The sequence below is a fragment of a genome, unplaced genomic scaffold, assembly GCF_019419815.1.
Source record: "Pyrus x bretschneideri cultivar Hongxiangsu unplaced genomic scaffold, Pyrus_bretschneideri_v1 Contig12, whole genome shotgun sequence".
NCBI classification, from domain to species: Eukaryota; Viridiplantae; Streptophyta; class Magnoliopsida; order Rosales; family Rosaceae; genus Pyrus; species Pyrus x bretschneideri.
The window spans coordinates 3,312,112-3,330,387 of record NW_025999413.1 but is presented as its reverse complement, the minus strand read 5'-3'; the positions used below and the strand labels follow the sequence as shown (position 1 = coordinate 3,330,387).

Sequence of the window (18,276 nt, the reverse complement as noted above, 5' to 3'; positions counted from 1 at the left end):
AAGAAGGAGACGGAGATGTTATAATTTGTGTTCCACGGATGTGGAACGAGTCGTTCCAGGGGGGTGAGGTGGAACAAAAATTCACTCAAAACTCGTCCCGTGGAAAAGCTCATTCCACCTGTTTTAGGCGCACCAAACGTGGGACGGAACGTCTTATCCCACTCTGTTCCGTCTCGTCCCACGTACCAAACGGTACCAAGAAAATGCCATGATGAGTCGCTCACGCGCGTGCAAGTTAATATGACTAAATTAGTTGATGTAAGAATATACGATAGATGAGCACTTTTTTAGTTAAAATAGTCTTTGAGATTTGCATAATTCCTTAATTTATTCTTTGAGATTGAAATCGATAGAATGGTCCCTGAGTTTGTCCACCATCAATCATTTTGGTTATTTTATGAAAATTTCTGTTAAATAAAAACCAAAATGATAAAAATACCCTGAATTTAATTAACAATGGGTCAAAATGATTTAACAAAAATTGAAGGTATTTTTGTCATTTTTCGTTATTTAATGGAGATTTTTCATGGAAAGACCAATATGATTGATGGTGGACAAACTCACGACTACTTCTATCGATTTCAAATCTCATGAAACATTTTGGCTAAAAAGCACGTTGTTCAATAACCATTGTTCTAAAATTCCCCGCCTAACTCCACCTAGACGGCTAGCCACTGCTCCAATTAGTTCCTAGGCATTTGAAAATTAAGAAATGACGTCTAGGCCTGCTTAGGCGTCCACCTAGACTACCTAGGCTTCCACCTAACCCATCCGAACTCGCCTACCCACGCACCTATGTTGCGACTCCCACTTAGACAGAAAATAGATAACTTTCATTTTGCATTTTATTTTTTTAATAAACTATAAGAGACTTTTTGAACACTTAGAAGAACACACATTATATACTTGTTCACCACGTTTTCATTATGTTCTAATACTTTAGTAATCTATACGTCATTTTACAGTTTATGTATTCCAATAAAATTATGTATTTTTTAATTATAAGCACACACTTATTCATACGATACCTAAAAAATTTACTCAAATCCGCCTAGCTTGCCTACGCCCCAGCCTAGGCGCTAAACTTCAACCTGTTACCCAACTAGCACCTATCATCCTTTAGAACCTTGTAAATAACAAGATGCAATCAACTTTTCACACGATTTTAGCACGGGGAAGAATGCTTGATTTGATTACAGAAACTCGTAACTTTGTGATAGACATGTCTACAACAGTTAACATTTCACTCAGACTCGAGAATTTTGAAGCAGTTTCGGCATGTAAGGTTAAAGACTCAGCAGTTTCAACAGTATAAGACCACAGCAAACAGTCCAATAACGAGGACAATCAATAGTGTTTGGTTTATTTTGTACTACCAAAAATCTTGGAAACCGGCTTCCCCTCGAGTACATGACCTGAAAATCTCTTTCATTACTTCTCTGCTGTACCCACTTCCTGCCTAATTCGGCGAGCACAATTTTCAAATGTTTTTACAACGCCGGCACATTTCAGAGGGTTGCCGGCATGCTCCTTGTAGCAAGACAAGCAAGCATCCTTTTCATTTGAGCAGGGCATAGGCTTCTGGAATGGAAGCTTGAACTCCTTATCACGAAGTTCCTTTGCTTTTTGTGTCACTTCCTGCAGCATTTTCTCGTCCTGTTTCTGCAACTGCTCCACAACCCTCTCGCTTTCTTGCAGAACAGATCTGATGGCATCAAGCTCTGCATAGGGTGACTGTGAAGGAGGAGGGGTTACAGGCACGAATAGAGGAGACTGAAGAGGCCATGCTTTGGCACTAGGTCCTTTGAGTGTTTTAGAGTCATCAGAACCCTGCTTCTGTGTTGTCTTTGCTTGGGGATGCAGAGGCTCTCTTGGTACCTTTTTAGTTCTTCTAGGTTTCCTCTTTGACTTCTCAGCATCCTCAGCAAGCTTTTTAACCAGATTGGAGCTAATCTGAATACTAAAATTGTCCATAATGGAATGGTTCCCTGATAAGATACCTTGAAGGCTGGAAATATTAAAGCAATTGTGCCTGATTAGAACCTAAATAAAATGACTATCGAAAGAGAGACAATAACTGTAAAACATTGCAGCAACAAACTCTTGACTTTGAGAGAGGATTTCTGTCAGAAATAGAAAAGGAAACCAACAATTCTCGCATTCTTGAAATTTCAAATGTGGAACACTACCCCTATATTGTTTCAAATCCTATGTATATCTGGGTTGGTCAGCCAGCCGGTGATTTCATCAGTCGAAAATTTTTAGTTGTTTGAAAGATAAACAAACAGTATATTTTATAGTGGTGTAATTCCCTTCACCTCATGCATGCTACCGACAATTGCAGTAGGATACTAGTAATTGAGGATCCTCAGCCCCATTCTTGGATGAAATTCAACAGCCAGGTGTGCATACACATTATTATCAAACACCAAAGAAAATGACTATAAACTTACTAAAGTTCCAATGTACAACTGTACCATTGTGGTTCAATGAATCTCTTAATTTTCACAAATTATGCTGCATGCGTAACTAATATTGAAATTTGAAATTCAAGATCAAGTTCAAGAAAATAAAGCCTATTCAAAAAGTAAAATATGAATTCTGTTGCTGGGTTTTAATGGTTAGAGCTTCATTGGTCAGACAGATGCATTATAATATATGAAACATACAATGGATTTCCTTGGATATTGAAGAAAATCCCATCTCCCGAAACTCTAAGCAAGCCTAAGTTGTGGGGTCTTAGTTCATACACCTTCCAGCAGACAAGGTTTACTTCAACTGTTTATTGCCAATATAGAGAATACATACTACACAGTCTTCCCAGAGTTTGAAAAGACTCTTTGAGAAAGGTATCTTATTTACATATAGAAGATATTCAACCTCAAGTTCTGATAACATTAAACTCATTTGGGGGGTTTAAATCAACACAAAGTTACGAATGGAAAAGAAACCCATCACAAGGATTACACACCTTATCCACGCAAATAAGGACATCCACTTAAGTTAATCTATAAGTGCAACCGAGACAAAGAAAAAAAAATTATACACATCTCAAACAGAACAAACCATCTGATATCTTGTTAACCTTTTTCTTTCTTTTCACATTTTCCAGGCCTAATGTTACAAGCACAAACAGTAAAGCTTGCGCAAATATATCTATGACAAGTGCAATAATTAGACTTGACATGTAATAACACGCAAGTATTGAAGACAACAATACAATAGAGAACAAATCTTGACAGTTAAACTTTCCATCACAATCTTTTGGGAGAATTATTATTCCATAATGTGTAACCAGTGGATTTAAAACTCCCTAATCTGTAACCGTGTTAGTTTCAGACTCAGGAAGTAAAACACGGATAAAATAAGGCGGACCGTATCACTTTGTTCAACTGAATTCAGGTCGCATTAATATGCATACTTACAAAGCCAGTCTCTGCATTTCCTCCTGAATAAGGAAAATAGCGGTCTACATTCACCTGTTTCCTAAGAGAATTAATGATTCGAAAAACCCCACACACTAATATGGAGTAATGCTTAATACTAGTCAAGAAGTGAAATCTGAGACCACAATTTCGGTAAGCCTCAAGGGTCCTAAAAGCAACTATATTTCAACTCTGAAGATCATGAAAACTCACAAGTCACAGCCCCGAAAATTTCATAAACAATGGCAGTGGAAACAACAGCCCTAGTATATACATATCAACCCCAAATCTCCGCAGCATCAAATTCATGTAAAAAATTGCCACAACATTACCCACAATTATACAAAAAGCAATTAAAAACTAAACTAACAGAACCTTCAACAGACGAAAGAGCCAAAAAAAGAAAACCAAACTGATTCGTCAGATGCTTTTTTGAGGCATTTAATCAAACAGCTTGCAGGCCAAATATGCATAACCCTAAAAATACGATCCCAGAACGAACTGTGAAAAAAAAACCCTAATTCAACGAAAGATTGATCTGCGAAAAGAAGAAAGAAGGAGAAGGGGAACCTGGCTGTGCCTCTGGAGGAAGACAATACGACGAAGGGCGCTCTATAGGCGCTTTGGGCCGCACTTTCTTCTGCTGGATATGGGCGTCGGTGAAACAACAGTCTTCGCGGAGAGGAAGAAAGTGTGGCGGAATTGTAAGTACGCGTCAAAGTTTTGGGAAGGAATTGTAGAGTTCCGAAAATCGTCTCCAACCGATCTCCGGGCCAAAAGCTCGTGGGCTCTACGGGACATAAAAGAGTCAAAAGCCAACTGATTGGCCCAACCCAGCCATTCAGCCTCGGGCAGGGCCACAGTTTGAATGCAACGGTTAGTTGCTAACGTCAAAGTTTTTTTTTATTTTAATTTTTGCTTTTAATTTTTTTTTCTATAACTTCCTAAATCATTAAACAACATTAAATTAAACTAAATAACATGAAACAACATTAAATTAAATTAAGTAACTGTTTAGGCCCAAAATATTGGTGTGGGCCGAGTTAGGAATTGTTCTCAGCCTGGCAGTATGATTCTAGAATCATCGCAATTTCTAGTTATTATGGGCCGTTCGCTTAGGATCGGCTGAGTCCTAGTATGAGACGGATTGATAGGAAAGTCGAATCCTAGCATAACAAGGAGTCTCAATGAAGTGAGGATGCTGAGATTTGAGAAGTGAATATGATCAGATAAAGAATTTGATTCAAAGACCTAATTGAATGTGTACATTTCTAATTAATTAATTTGGCCCACATTTGATTAGACCCTTTTGGCATTTTGTTTTCGTATATAAATACAAATCTTTTTTTTTTCAATTAGTTTTTTAAGTGCATGATTAACGATGAATTAGTGGCACTCAGTTTTTAATTGTATAAATAATGAATGGATTATTCCAAAGCCTAACAATTTAAATGGAAGATTCTGAAAACTTCTTGGACATACATACATGTCATGGTTTAACTACCCACCTGCCCAAAAACCATATACAAAAACGCATATATGAGTCATGACACATGCAGCTTCAAATTCAGATCCTTCACTAAATGTGGAATTTACCTCTTATCAACGATTAGAAATCATTTACATGTGTGTAGTGGCGGATCCAAGGTTAGAATTTTGGGTGGTCTCAAGATTATATGTCCAAGTTTTTTAGATAGTAACATACTGGAGCGCGCAAAAAATTTCAGTTTATTCATTGAAGGCATTTCGGCGAACACTTGATAAATGATATTGAAAGAATTTATCGAGTGTTATCTAGACAACTTATCGAGATATGTCGAGCAAGTATTACAGCAACCACTTGGTAGATACAATGAACATGTACATAATATTCGGAGGGTGTTCGGAAGACTTTCACACTTATATTTGCTAAACTCTGAGTGCTCCAGGGACCACCTAGGTCTTAGTGTGCATCCACCTCTAAGTGCGTGAACAATGTACATTGACCTTTTATCAGCAGAGAAATTATTCATGCGCGTGTTTGATTCATGTGAAACTAACATTTTATCAATGGTCAGAAATCACTCACGCACGTTCAAAGGCGGCCAAATTGTCAAAAGGAGGAATGTGAATGTTAAGAACAGTAATGTCTTGTTCTCCATCACCTCATCCTCAGTCATCAGCCATCAAGCAGGCATATCAGCTCGCGTGTTGACATGGAAATAGAATGAGAGATGACTTCAAAATCATAACTCCATCGGCACAGTTTGAGATAACGACCATACCCCCACTACACTCCCATTAATTTTTGGGCCACCAATCCATTCTGCTCGGCACCTTACTATTTTTTAATTTAATTTTTTCATATTATTGGTATATTATTTTCAGGATAAAAAATTCTTCTAATGCTAATTTGTAATTAATGGAAGATTGTTCTCTATTACGATATAAATCAATTACGATCCATTTGAATTGTGTCCTTATTAAATGTGATTTCTTTGTGAAAATGCACTTAAAAGAGAGTTGGGTGAAAGAACGTTATATTTGGGTTGTGATTCATGATTCATGAACAATACCAAAGGCTACATGAAAGAAATATTCTTATATTTAAGATGTTACTGTGACCGAATCCTCACAACACGTTCTGAGTTTAATTTTCTGACGTTGATGAACTACACGATAATAATTAAAGGAGGCTAAAATACATTTATGAGTCTTTTTGATAGCTCAAAATGTGAACTGACGAGACCAAACCATCACCAGCCGATTTTTTCTCTTTTTTGAAAAATGGAAAAGAAATAAAAAGACATTGGAAGAAGCGGAAGTTCGCAAAAGCCAAGGGGTGACACTTTAAAAAGAGAGAAAAATGTGTCCATTTTCATGGCCATAGGAGAATTCAAGGAGCAAGGTAATGGAGTCATTGACCACGACTTAGAAGACTTTGAAAACTCCGAAACACCCTCGTTTGCCTCCGGGAACTTCTTCTTATTTGATCTCTTCTTCCTCTCTGACTTCCCTCTCTATTAGTTAAATCCAATAAACTCCCGTTCCACTTCTTCCGCTTGTAGTTCTGAACCACCACTCATCGACTCTGCAAAAATAAGAAGAAACCGGATCAGTTTTGCAGCCAAGTAAGCAAAAACCCATCAAAGTTCTTCCATTTTTTCTACTGTTTTGTTTTGGTTTGTGATTTTTTTAAGACTTTGGAGACGACCCAATTGGGATTTTTTTTAATTTGTTTGGGATTCAATCAGCACCCATTTGATCAGTTTTTTTAGCCGAGTGAGCAAAAACCCATCAAAGTTCTTCCATTTTCTCTACTTTTTTGCTGTGTTTTGTGGGTTTTTTGGACTTTGGAGACGACCCAGTTGAGAATTTTTAAAGTTTTTTGGATTTAATCAGCACCCATTTGAAGCTTTTAGCTGGATTGATGGATGCTGACAGCTAAACCACAGCTGCTAATGATTTTCCATGCTGTAAAATAGGAAGCTTTTTGAATTACTTTCCACTTGAAGATTGCTGCAATTTGTGTAGTTTATTTAGTTTCCTTGTATATTTTCTTGTTGACCAATTTAAGAATCTGGTGTGATGCTTGCTTGCAGAAAAGCCCAAGAAACTGCTGGGATTTTCAATCCATTTGAAGAAGTAGAATAAAAAACCTTTGAAGTTTTGAAATCGTTGGAGATGGCAGGGGTGCAAGATCAATTGGAGATCAAGTTTCGGTTGACCGATGGATCAGATATTGGCCCCAAAAGCTTTCCTGCTGCTACCACTGTTGTAAACTTGAAGGAAAGCATTCTTGCTCAATGGCCTAAAGGTTGGTTCTTCTTTATTTTTTTTGTTAAAAACAAAAGGAAAAGTTAGTTCTTTGATGTTTTGGTGTTTGATTGCAAAATAATCAGTCTTCAGCACTCAGAAAGGTTGTATGCAACAGTTGCGGGATGGAATTTGAATTGGTTGATGTTGGATCATAGTTCATAACTCTATTCTGTCTTAGAATTTTCTGTGAAGTGATACCTTAACCGGACCGGCCTCTGATGAACAATTTACTATGAGATAGTCTTATGAACATACTGTGAACTTGTTATTTCATTTGAAAAAGAATAATAGGCGATAAGCATGCTTTTTTGTTATTTCAGTCAAATATAACTGCATGATTTAAGCTTTTTTAGTGATTCGTAACCAAATATTAGCATACCCTCTTTGGGGAATTTGAGGGTGACAAGTTAATCGTTGGGAAATCAAGGTTGTTTTAAATTTCAATTCCATTTATGGCTCATATGCGCATGATTAAAAGCACTCGAGGGCTGCTATTGTTACATGGGCGAGCGATTGATGTCATATACCATTCCTTTTATAGGCAGCCTTTTCGAATGTGCTTAAAGTGATTAAGCTGAAATGATTTTCGATTACAGACAAGCTAACTGTAATATGGGGCACAACATAGGAGTATTAGAAGATGAAGCAATGGCACTATGAAATCTTCGAATCTCACATTTTTGTCATGCTCTTTAATCGTTCTCAATTACCATCATAAGACTGCTCTAATTTGTAATTTTTTTTCCCATGCATGATGAACTTCTGTAACTTGATTAATTTATTTGACCTTTAACCACAATACGATTGTTTTTACCAGATAAGGATAATGGACCAAGGACTGTTAAAGATGTCAAGCTAATAAGTGCAGGAAGAGTACTGGAGAACAACAGAACAGTTGCTGAGTGCCGGAGTCCATTATGTGACGTCCCTGGTGGAGTTACAACTATGCATGTCATTGTTCAGCCACCTTCACAGGAGAAAGGTACGACTATATTTACGAGATTTACAAAACTATTACCAAAGTTTTGTGTATAGTGTATAAAGAATTTTTCCTTTTGCTTCTAGCCAATGTCTCAAAGAAGATAATCTCTGTCATTTCCCCCCCCCCTTTTGGCAACAACTTAGAAGTGAAAAAATAAACATGGTTCTTCTGTTTTGAACAGCACATGCTTCTTTCCAGAAGTGGGGTGGGGGGTCATCTGTTTTCCTAACTAAGCAGTTTCTTTAATTTTTCGTCTATTAATATTCATTTATTTCCCCTTTTGTACGATATTATCACTTTTCTATGGTGCCCAGTTTTCTCCTATCCATATTTGATTACGAAAATGTATCTGGCGGAAATGGAAAAGACAAGATTTGATAGATTATTTTGAGCTTTGCAAGCGTGTAACGTTCTCACTAATGTTTGTTAAGCCTGCACTTTTGTTATTAGCCACCTTTTGAATAGGAAAAACACCGAAAAAGTGCTGCGTTGTCTTAACCACCTGCCATGACTAGAAGAGATTGTTTCGCTTATATGCTTTCGACATGATTTAAAATTTAATGTGTACCTTTTAACTGTAACAGAAAAAAAACTGATGAATGAACCGAAGCAGAACAAGTGCATTTGTGTTATATTATAACTTTTGCATCTCAGATAGCGGCGATAACATCATTTTTAGGTAAGTGTATGCGTATACTGCTATCTCTTTCATCGCTTTTCTTTTGTGCCTCTTCTATATCTTATCGAATCCACCTTTACATTATCTCTCTCTCTTCATCTTTTACTATAGGTAAAACACAATGAAGTTGGTAAAATTGCTGATAGATTCAACTCCGTTGGAATTATGCTGGCGTGTTGTTAAATGTCATACTTTATTTTCTGTTAAGTCCGTCGGACTATGCTACATCACGCATTCATAATCATATCTAAGATTTTTATGTAAAAAGTTCTTGTGCTGCATCTGTATTCACATTTTACAATCGAATCTGTTTCATTCACCATGTATAATTTTCAACCGTACCATCTTGGAAATCATATTGTTAACAAGGAATCGCCAAAGCTCTTGAGGGGGGTTGCCACCGTGTGGCGTTATGCACTTCGTTGTGTGGTGCAACAAAATGCTATGCCTTCACAACTTGGATCATGAGCAAGGGCTATAGTTTAGGTATAGATCATAAGGACAGGCGAACCGTGAAGGAGGAGGATGGTAAAGCTCGAAAATGTCTCTGTTCTTCATTTTTAGGTTTCATTCGATTCGAAAATTTATTCACATTGCTTCGTTTTGATGTTTATCGTAACCCTATCCCCATTTGTTTTCAAGATTATGAAGCTTCATTTTTGACATCGTAACCCTAAGACCCTACCTTCACTTTGCCTCTAGGAAGACCTTAACCGCCCTACTTTTCGGACCAAACTCTCTCGGTCTACTTTTTTTTAAGCAAATGGTTAAAAATATTTATCTCTGGTACGAGGGGAAAAGAAAAAAAACCTACAAAAAAAATACGAAGTTTTCATGTTTGGATCGATATCCCAAAATGTCCATGAAAAAAGAGGAATTGTATGTAGGGTTTGGATTGTGCAACATGTTTCACCTGAAAAAGTTAAAAAGAAGAGCCACAAATCAAATGGTGAATGCAAAAATATTCACGCGAGTCATATGACATTGAATATTGTGCACTATGCATGAGTGCCACAAAAGTTGTACCAAGAAATTTTACAGTGTATTCAAATACAGGTCGGTATATGAAATATCACAAAACAATTGGAGGGTTACACGGGAAAAAAAAATTTTCTCCACTTATATTATAAATAATGCAATATACCTGCTTGTGTTTTGGATTTATAGAATTTTTTTACATAATTCTCTTTTAAAGGGAATTCATATCCTTTCTTTCCTTAGAGTCGACGAATTCTAAAATTCAAACCTTTCGAGAGATGAACAGATTCGGACCGTTTTAGGATTTCGTTTTGTATAATATTCGCCAATAAAACGGGATAATGAGGACCATAAAACTCCTTCAACAACGCCACGTGTATGATTCATAGAAGTGGCCAAGTAGGCTTACCACAAACACCATAGAGACTAGAGTACCAAATAATTCTCGACGATTCCGGATGTCTCCTCATTCATTTTCGGTGAGTATAATTAATAAAAAATAAATTTCGAAATTCGAGCTTCGTCCGTTAATCGCTTCGTTCGTTCGCTTCGCTCATCTCCGACTCGTTTCACAGGAAGCCGCGAAAAAGCTCTCCACAGAGTCCACATCTTTTCGCAATTCCCACGCAAAGCTCCTTCTTCCTTCTTCCTTCCTCCCACCATTTCAAAGCAACCTCGCTTTCCTCCTCTTCATATCCAATACCCACTTCCCACAACGCTCCCACAACAATTACAACCTTTTCTTCGAGCTCCTCCAATGGCGTCGGCGGCCTCGTTCGCTTCCGGGGTCGGTCTACTTCATCTTCCCCAATCGGTTTCTCCCAAATGTTGCAGTAAAGCTTCCGTCTTTGCCCGCCCCCACCACTCCCTCAGCTTCAATTCCCAACCGGACTCCTTCCGGGCCTTAATTTCGAGGCAATCGACTCCGAACGGTGCGTTCCGAACTGGGTTGCGGCGACTCGGTCGGAATTCGAGGCCTTTCGTCGTGCGCTGTGATGCTTCAACTGGAAATGGAAGGGTATGGTTTATTGTTTGTGTTGTTTTAGCTTAAGAAAATGTTGGGGTTTTGTTTTTTTTGTGTAGAAATTGTGGATGTGACGGGGTTTTGGTATTGGTGGTGTGACAGATTACACAGCAGGATTTTACAGAAATGGCGTGGCAAGCGATTGTTTCTTCGCCGGAAGTGGCGAAAGAGAACAAGCATCAGATAGTGGAGACTGAGCATTTGTTGAAGGCACTCTTGGAGCAGAAGAATGGTCTTGCTCGTCGGATTTTCTCCAAGGCTGGGGTCGACAATACCCGGCTTCTTGAGGCCACTGATAAGTATATTCAACGACAACCAAAGGTATTTTTCGAGTTGTCTTTGTAATGATTAATCACATGGATTTAGTTTTTGTTTATGACTTTGCCATTTTGCTTGTTTCACTCTTGAAATTTATGAATGTGTAATAGTGTGTTAGTTTTGTGATGTTAAGAGAGTAAATTAATTGTCTTAAACAAGAGTAGATTAATGACTGAGGGTAGATGTGAACAGTAGGTGCAAACTTAGATTTTGATCTGTATGACTTTGAAGGCCGTTAGGTTTGTGACCTAGTTTTCAGAGGGCCTACGAGATACTAAAAACATGTATTTAGTTGACTGCTATGACTACATAAATTCTCTACATTGGTGTCTTTCCCCTGAAATGCTGATTAACTTGTGTCTGTCTCTGTTTCATTACAATAGGTTCTTGGTGAATCTTCGGGGTCAGTGTTGGGACGTGATTTGGAAGCCTTGATTCAGCGAGCCAGGGATTACAAGAAAGAGTATGGGGATTCATTTGTGTCTGTGGAGCATTTGGTTCTTGGTTTCGCCCAAGATCAACGATTTGGGAAGCAATTATTTAGGGATTTTCAATTAACCAAGGAAAGTTTGAAATCTGCAATAGAATCCATAAGGGGACGTCAATCAGTTATTGACCAAGGTTGTGTGCATTTCAGTACTTTATCTTTGTTACCACTGTACATGGTTTGTGCATTTGTGTGTGTATATGTTGCTTGATCCAACGATACAAAGTGGGAAAACCAAAAGCTGGATTTTGTAATGTTTTGTGTTCCAGTCTTCTCCCATTGTTTGATAGCGGTTTCAGTGTTCTGTTTGTTATGCTGTGCTACGGAAATCTGACTCCAATTATGTTGCAGATCCTGAAGGGAAATACGAAGCACTTGAAAAGTACGGAAAAGATTTAACAGCTATGGCAAAGGCAGGAAAGCTTGACCCTGTGATAGGAAGAGATGATGAAATTCGCAGGTGCATCCAGATTCTCTCCAGAAGAACAAAGAACAATCCGGTGCTGATTGGTGAACCAGGTGTTGGAAAAACTGCAATTTCCGAAGGGTGAGTAGCTTGTTGTTTGCCTGTGTATATGTGAGTACCTAGTTGGTTTCCCATGTAAAAAGCTAGCCAGTTCTGCGTTATCTTATGTTATATGTAATCTAAGTTATTCATCAGGTTGCTCAAACTGTAATCTATGTTGACCTTGTTTGGAGGCCTTTTACCAACTTGGTCTCTATTGTGTACATCAATCTAACTCTAGTTCTTCAACAGGCTTGCTCAAAGAATCGTGCAAGGGGACGTCCCACAAGCTCTGATGAATCGTAAGGTGTGTGCTCTATCTTGAGTCTGATGCCTCCTACCAGTAATATGTGCTTCCTCCGCATCGCCTTGTGCATATGCTCAGCTTTTGATAAATTGATTATGGGTAATGTAGTAGCACAGTTCTGATAAGTTGGTTGCAAAATCTGGATATTTACGTGACCTATTCCTTTACAGTTAATATCCCTTGACATGGGATCGCTAATTGCTGGGGCAAAATATCGGGGAGAATTTGAGGACAGGCTGAAGGCAGTACTCAGGGAAGTAACAGAATCAGAGGGCCAGATAATCCTTTTTATTGATGAGATCCACACAGTTGTTGGGGCAGGTATTAAGCGTACTAAATTAAAATGATTTTCATATACTGTGGTGGTATAAGCATTTAATGATCAATCTTTTTAATATCTTTTTTCCTCCGTTCCTGTTGTCCTTTGTTAATGGTTTGTTTGGTCAACTGAATTAAATCCGTTAACAACAGTTCTATCCAAGGGGTTTGGTTGGTTGAAAAATAATGGTTTTGGCTTTTAGGGAGATGATGATGTATGTTATGTTCAGGTGCTACAAACGGTGCAATGGATGCTGGTAATCTCTTAAAACCCATGCTTGGTCGAGGAGAGTTGCGGTGTATAGGTGCAACGACACTGGATGAGTATCGCAAATATATTGAGAAAGATCCAGCATTGGAGCGTCGGTTCCAGCAAGTTTATGTTGATCAACCTACAGTAGAAGATACCATTTCAATACTCCGGGGACTGCGTGAGAGATATGAGTTGCATCATGGAGTCCGAATTTCTGATGGTGCACTGGTGGAAGCTGCAATTCTCTCAGACCGCTACATCAGTGGGCGATTTTTACCTGACAAAGGTAATACTATTACAGCCCATACGGTAAACATATTGAACCATCTCTGCTTGAACTAGAAATTTTATCCATGCACTTGTGTAAGATGTTACATGGATCCTAATAATCACTTTGATTGCAGCTATTGACTTGGTTGATGAAGCTGCTGCTAAATTGAAAATGGAGATTACATCAAAGCCCACGGCCCTAGATGAGATCAATCGTTCAGTGTTGAAACTTGAAATGGAGAGATTGTCCCTTACAAATGATACGGACAAAGCTTCAAAAGAGAGATTGAACCGCCTTGAGGCTGAGTTATCTCTCTTAAAAGAAAAACAATCCGAGTTGGCTGAGCAGTGGGAGCATGAAAAATCTGTCATGACTCGCATTCAGTCAATCAAGGAAGAGGTATGTACTATTCACATGTTTTTAAAATTTGTTGAAGTCCTGTTTCTCTTTATAATACTGTTCTCTTAGATCAGTTAGTATGACAGTTACTATTTATTCTGAAATGAAAAAAAAAAAAAAATATCTGAAATAACTACTACACTATTCTTTGTTTGTCCGAGCTTGAAATATTAGTAATTCAGCGGGAAGAATATACAATTTTCCAAGTCAAATAATTGTTATTAACTGGTTAGTAAGTAAAAAGTGGGAAGATAATTTGAAAGAATTTGGCTATTAAGTAACGACTAACAAGTCTGTGTAATGTTACAGATTGACAGAGTAAATCTTGAGATTCAGCAAGCCGAACGAGAGTATGATCTCAACCGTGCAGCTGAGTTGAAGTACTGGGAGTCTGAATTCTTTGCAGCGCCAACTCGGTGGTGCAGAAAAAGAGCTTGATGAGTATATGAGGTCTGGGAAGTCCATGCTGAGAGAGGAAGTTACTGGAAGTGATATTGCTGAAATAGTAAGTAAGTGGACCGGTATTCCTGTTTCCAAGCTTCAACAATCGGAGAGGGAGAAGCTCTTACATTTGGAGGATGAGCTGCATAAACGTGTTGTGGGTCAGGATCCTGCAGTGAGATCAGTCGCTGAAGCTATTCAGCGCTCTCGGGCAGGTCTTTCGGATCCTCATCGCCCAATTGCTAGTTTCATGTTCATGGGTCCCACTGGTGTTGGGAAGACAGAACTAGCTAAGGCCCTTGCCTCCTACATGTTCAACACAGAAGAAGCACTTGTAAGAATCGATATGAGTGAGTACATGGAAAAGCATGCTGTTTCGAGATTGATAGGAGCTCCACCTGGTTATGTGGGGTATGAGGAGGGAGGACAGCTGACAGAGGTGGTTCGCCGGAGACCCTATTCAGTTATTTTGTTCGATGAGATCGAGAAGGCACATTCTGATGTGTTCAATGTGTTCCTTCAAATTTTAGACGATGGGAGAATAACTGACTCGCAGGGTCGCACTGTGAGTTTCACCAACACTGTCATCATCATGACCTCAAATGTGGGTTCACAGTACATACTAAACGCAGACGATGACAGCACTCCAAGGGAGTTGGCTTATGAAACTATAAAGCAGCGGGTAATGGAGGCTGCAAGATCAATATTCCGTCCTGAGTTCATGAACCGGGTTGACGAGTACATAGTTTTCCAGCCCCTGGACCGCGATCAGATAAGCCGTATTGTCAAGTTACAGGTAATTTCCAAACGCTTTTGGCTTAGTAACTTTCGTTGTGACATATATATAGGTATAATAGCATCATTTTTCGATCACATCTTTTACATTTTTATCGCAGTTGGACCGAGTGCAAAAGAGAATTGCAGACCGGAAGATGAAGATCAAGGTGAGCGATGCAGCTATCCAGCTTCTCGGAAGTCTTGGGTATGATCCAAACTACGGTGCTAGGCCAGTGAAGCGGGTGATACAGCAGTATGTCGAAAACGAGCTTGCCAAGGGCATATTGAGAGGAGAGTTTAGGGAGGAAGACACTGTTTTTATAGACACAGAGGTCACGGCATTTTCCAATGGCCAGCTCCCCCAGCAAAAGCTAGTGTTCAGGACGATAGAAACGGACTCAGAATCTTCGGCTACAGAGAACCAAGAATCTTTCTCGGAGACTCGATAGACGATGACAAAGTTGGGCAGAAATTCTTAAATTATACTCGGGATGTTTCTCTTATATATGACATGTTATTTTGTCGAAGATTATAAACTTCTAAATATGCATTAATCTTCGTGTTCATATTAGTATGTTTCCCCGATTTTCCGACATCCTATTTTCTCCGATTTTCTGACATTTCAGAACTGTGAAGCCTTATATTGCTCAAAATTTTATTTTCTGCATTTTCCTTTCGACTTCTTGATGCCGTTTTTCACCGAGGGATAACGAAGAGTGCAGAAGGTTAAAACGAGAGTTCAACGCACGATCTCGTGTTTAGGAGAATGGTGTTTCCACGGTGTTGATTTTAACTTTGTCACATTTGACGTGGATGTTGTTGTGGTCGCATATTAAGTGTAAGTAAATACTATTTTGTAAGTAAAAGTAAATATTCGTAAGCAGTGATGGAGTCAGCATGGGATCATTAGTTGTCTTTGATCCTAACAACTTCAAAAATCCCATGTATATTTGTTTGTATATTGTGTTTGACCCCTATAAACGGCTATGACACACTTAATTACAATATGCTTCTCCTGCTTGTTATATTTTCTTCTATCATATTTGTCTTCCTTTTCTCTCTTCTTGTTTGAAATACTGTAGTTGAAAATCCTTAGCAGCCTTCAACGTTACTTCACTGTATCCTGCATCCATCATGGACAAGCTTCTACAACAACAGTAGTTGTCAACGTATGTTGGCATAAACTTTCTACATATGTTGATAGGAATTGACAGATGCTTACTAAATGTGCGACGAAATGACCTATGAAGCTTTATGAGCCCCTTATTTGAAAATTTTGATTACACCACTGTTTGTGTTTGTAAGCATTTGAGCTACAAATTTCTTTCATTTGTGGTGTGACGCATAAACTTCGATCAAACACGTTTGTGCGGTGTCTTTTGAGCGACAGATTACCATTTGATTAACCAGACACGTGAGCTTCCTTGACTAATCACGTGAGCATCCGCCTGACGTAATACGCTGCAAAAAGAACCTTCTCCGCAAGGTTTCGATGAGATGCAAGTCATCCGAGCCGTTCGAAAAATCCAATGTAATCTGGACCGTTGGATTAAAAAACAGTCGAACCGTGGTTTGATATTTGAGTGCAAAATTGCAGATCGGTAGTTCAGTGGTACCGCGCCGGCACTTAACACTCTCGAGAAAGTGCAGAAATTTGACATCTGAGAAGCCCAAGGCGGAGGAGACAAATTGAAATGGGTAATCCGTCAACCGAGCTCGAAGAACAAATGGGTAAATTCCCATTTTTTAAAATTTATTTGTTATTAATTTTTGTTAAATTTTCTTTTTTTGGTGGCAGACGAAAGGGGCGAGGAAGTGGTGGAGGAATTAAAAGGAGGGAACTTTGGGGAGGCGATGGAAGGAGTGGCCTCAATAGCACTTTTACCATGTGGGTCCCTCTCCGGCCACTTCATCCGCCGCCAGGACTCCGTTAACGTCTGCTTCGGCCTTCAGGGAACCGGTAACTCCTTCATCTGTTGATTCACTGTAAATTTCGATGCTTGATGCTGACGAAGTTTTCTTTACCGCGTTGGCCAGAGTTGGCATGTGAAAAGGAGTGCAGCAGGGGCGAGGATTACCGTCTGATCAAGCTTGCAATCATAGATTTCAATGTACGATGGATTTACATTTTTCTTTCACTCTGTAAAATTTACCCTTTTCATATTTTTTCATCAGATGGTTTTTTTTTTTTTTTTTTTTTTTTTTTTGTGTGTGGATATTTACAGAGGAAGAAAGAAAAAGTTGTAGTTGTGGAGTGCAGAGGCCATGATGCTGCCCGGTTGCAGAGCATTGATCATGCTCATGGGTAAATCCTTTTTATATTTTCTTGCTGATTTTTTCACAAGCTTTTGGATGAACAAACCCGTTTGATAACTATTTCATTTTTAGTTTTTATGTTTTTGCGCTTGAGAGTTTGATACAATTGAGTCGTTTTTTTCTTTTCATTTTTGTGAATTTCTGTTTTCGTTTATGAATTACTCCTTCGGGATTGATCATTGCGCGGAGATGACATATTTTTCCCCTTGTTTGCGTTCATTGGTGGGCAGTTGGGAGGAGGATGTTGTGGATCTAGTTGAAGACCAGCATGGAAAGAACAAGGTTTTGGTTTCCTTTAACTGTGAGACGCTGAAGTCCGATGCAGCAGCGGAAGATCATATCAGGAAATTTCTGCCCAAATTAGCCGGCCTAGATGCCGTTGTGTAAGGCTTTTATTCCCTATATTTCTCCTAAACTTCACTTGCAAAGAACCTTAGTTAATCAGACTACTGTTTCGTCGAGCGTCATCACTGCATCTGTTTAGAGAAACTTTGGTTGAATGTGCTTCTCAGAATACAAGTTGGCATCTATTTCTTTGTAAAGGATCTTTCGGAACACGTTCCAGAGATGAACTTGTTTAGAGTACTGTCTACTATCGAGTTTCTGCAACCCTTTGCTCTAGGTTTTCAGGGTTACTTCTGTATGGTCATATGCCGGTTATTCTTAAAAGTTGCTTGTTTGTCTAAAGTTTCTCAGTTCTATATGCCTTGTACATGCCCTCACTGGAGACTTCAATTTTGCAGCAACATCGGTAGGATGACAATTTCGGGGTTGGACTTCGAAGCGGAGGAATGAGCGGAATACAATCTGATGTATATAACGTACTATGTCGCTTTGATTTTACGTAATCTGATTCTGGTATGTAAGCAACATGAAACTGGAACACGAGATTGATCGTGTATCCTTACATTGCTAATCTTCTCTTAAGGACGTTGCATAATCCGACTTTTAATCCCGATGTACCTCAGATCGAATACAGGAAAGAGTTTTAATCATTT

The 18,276-nt window shown here is 38.8% G+C and overlaps 4 protein-coding genes across 6 annotated transcripts; 3 read left to right on the top strand and 1 right to left on the bottom strand.

Annotated features, from left to right (window-relative positions):
• Positions 1–1,163: 1,163 nt before the first annotated feature.
• On the bottom strand, positions 1,164–4,189 carry LOC103955675. 2 transcript variants are annotated; one of them, XM_009367575.3, is made up of 2 exons: positions 3,996–4,189; positions 1,164–2,008 (listed from the first exon to the last, which is right to left on the bottom strand). In XM_009367575.3, exon 2 carries the CDS (start codon positions 1,972–1,974, stop codon positions 1,432–1,434), a length of 543 nt encoding a protein of 180 aa, XP_009365850.2. In that variant the 5' UTR covers positions 1,975–2,008; positions 3,996–4,189; the 3' UTR covers positions 1,164–1,431. The 2 variants fall into 2 exon arrangements, with proteins under 2 accessions (XP_009365850.2, XP_048433940.1); XM_048577983.1 differs by lacking the exon at positions 3,996–4,189 and adding an exon at positions 3,801–3,967.
• A 2,046-nt stretch (positions 4,190–6,235) lies between these two features.
• LOC103955673 (membrane-anchored ubiquitin-fold protein 1) lies at positions 6,236–9,213 on the top strand. The gene is made up of 5 exons (XM_009367570.3): positions 6,236–6,535; positions 7,007–7,221; positions 8,041–8,205; positions 8,790–8,884; positions 8,996–9,213. Exons 2-4 carry the CDS (start codon positions 7,089–7,091, stop codon positions 8,843–8,845), a joined length of 354 nt encoding a protein of 117 aa, XP_009365845.1. The 5' UTR covers positions 6,236–6,535; positions 7,007–7,088; the 3' UTR covers positions 8,846–8,884; positions 8,996–9,213.
• Positions 9,214–10,400: 1,187 nt separating this feature from the next.
• Positions 10,401–15,557, top strand: LOC103955672 (chaperone protein ClpB3, chloroplastic). Its single transcript, XM_009367569.3, is given in 11 exon segments — positions 10,401–10,880; positions 10,989–11,207; positions 11,588–11,825; positions 12,043–12,238; positions 12,449–12,503; positions 12,674–12,824; positions 13,052–13,360; positions 13,479–13,744; positions 14,054–14,128; positions 14,130–14,981; positions 15,082–15,557. Coding segments are annotated over 11 exon segments (2,952 nt in total). The 5' UTR covers positions 10,401–10,619; the 3' UTR covers positions 15,412–15,557.
• Positions 15,558–16,505: 948 nt separating this feature from the next.
• On the top strand, positions 16,506–18,273 carry LOC103955671. Of its 2 annotated transcripts, none has more exons than XM_009367568.3 (6): positions 16,506–16,660; positions 16,761–16,922; positions 17,000–17,073; positions 17,188–17,267; positions 17,509–17,661; positions 18,022–18,273. In XM_009367568.3, exons 1-6 carry the CDS (start codon positions 16,657–16,659, stop codon positions 18,071–18,073), a joined length of 525 nt encoding a protein of 174 aa, XP_009365843.2. In that variant the 5' UTR covers positions 16,506–16,656; the 3' UTR covers positions 18,074–18,273. The 2 variants fall into 2 exon arrangements, with proteins under 2 accessions (XP_009365843.2, XP_009365842.2); XM_009367567.3 differs by having other exon boundaries at positions 16,538–16,693.
• Positions 18,274–18,276: the final 3 nt, after the last annotated feature.

Excerpts from the sequence above, each read along its gene's own strand:
- LOC103955675 (XM_009367575.3), bottom strand. The coding sequence starts at position 1,974 with ATGGACAATTTTAGTATTCAGATTAGCTCCAATCTGGTTAAAAAGCTT.
- LOC103955673 (XM_009367570.3), top strand. The coding sequence starts at position 7,089 with ATGGCAGGGGTGCAAGATCAATTGGAGATCAAGTTTCGGTTGACCGAT. Across the intron at positions 7,222-8,040 it reads TCTTGCTCAATGGCCTAAAG|ATAAGGATAATGGACCAAGG; the intron begins GTTGGTTCTTCT and ends TGTTTTTACCAG. Across the intron at positions 8,206-8,789 it reads GCCACCTTCACAGGAGAAAG|AAAAAAAACTGATGAATGAA; the intron begins GTACGACTATAT and ends TAACTGTAACAG.
- LOC103955671 (XM_009367567.3), top strand. The coding sequence starts at position 16,657 with ATGGGTAATCCGTCAACCGAGCTCGAAGAACAAATGG. Across the intron at positions 16,923-16,999 it reads CTTCGGCCTTCAGGGAACCG|AGTTGGCATGTGAAAAGGAG; the intron begins GTAACTCCTTCA and ends CGCGTTGGCCAG. Across the intron at positions 17,268-17,508 it reads AGCATTGATCATGCTCATGG|TTGGGAGGAGGATGTTGTGG; the intron begins GTAAATCCTTTT and ends ATTGGTGGGCAG.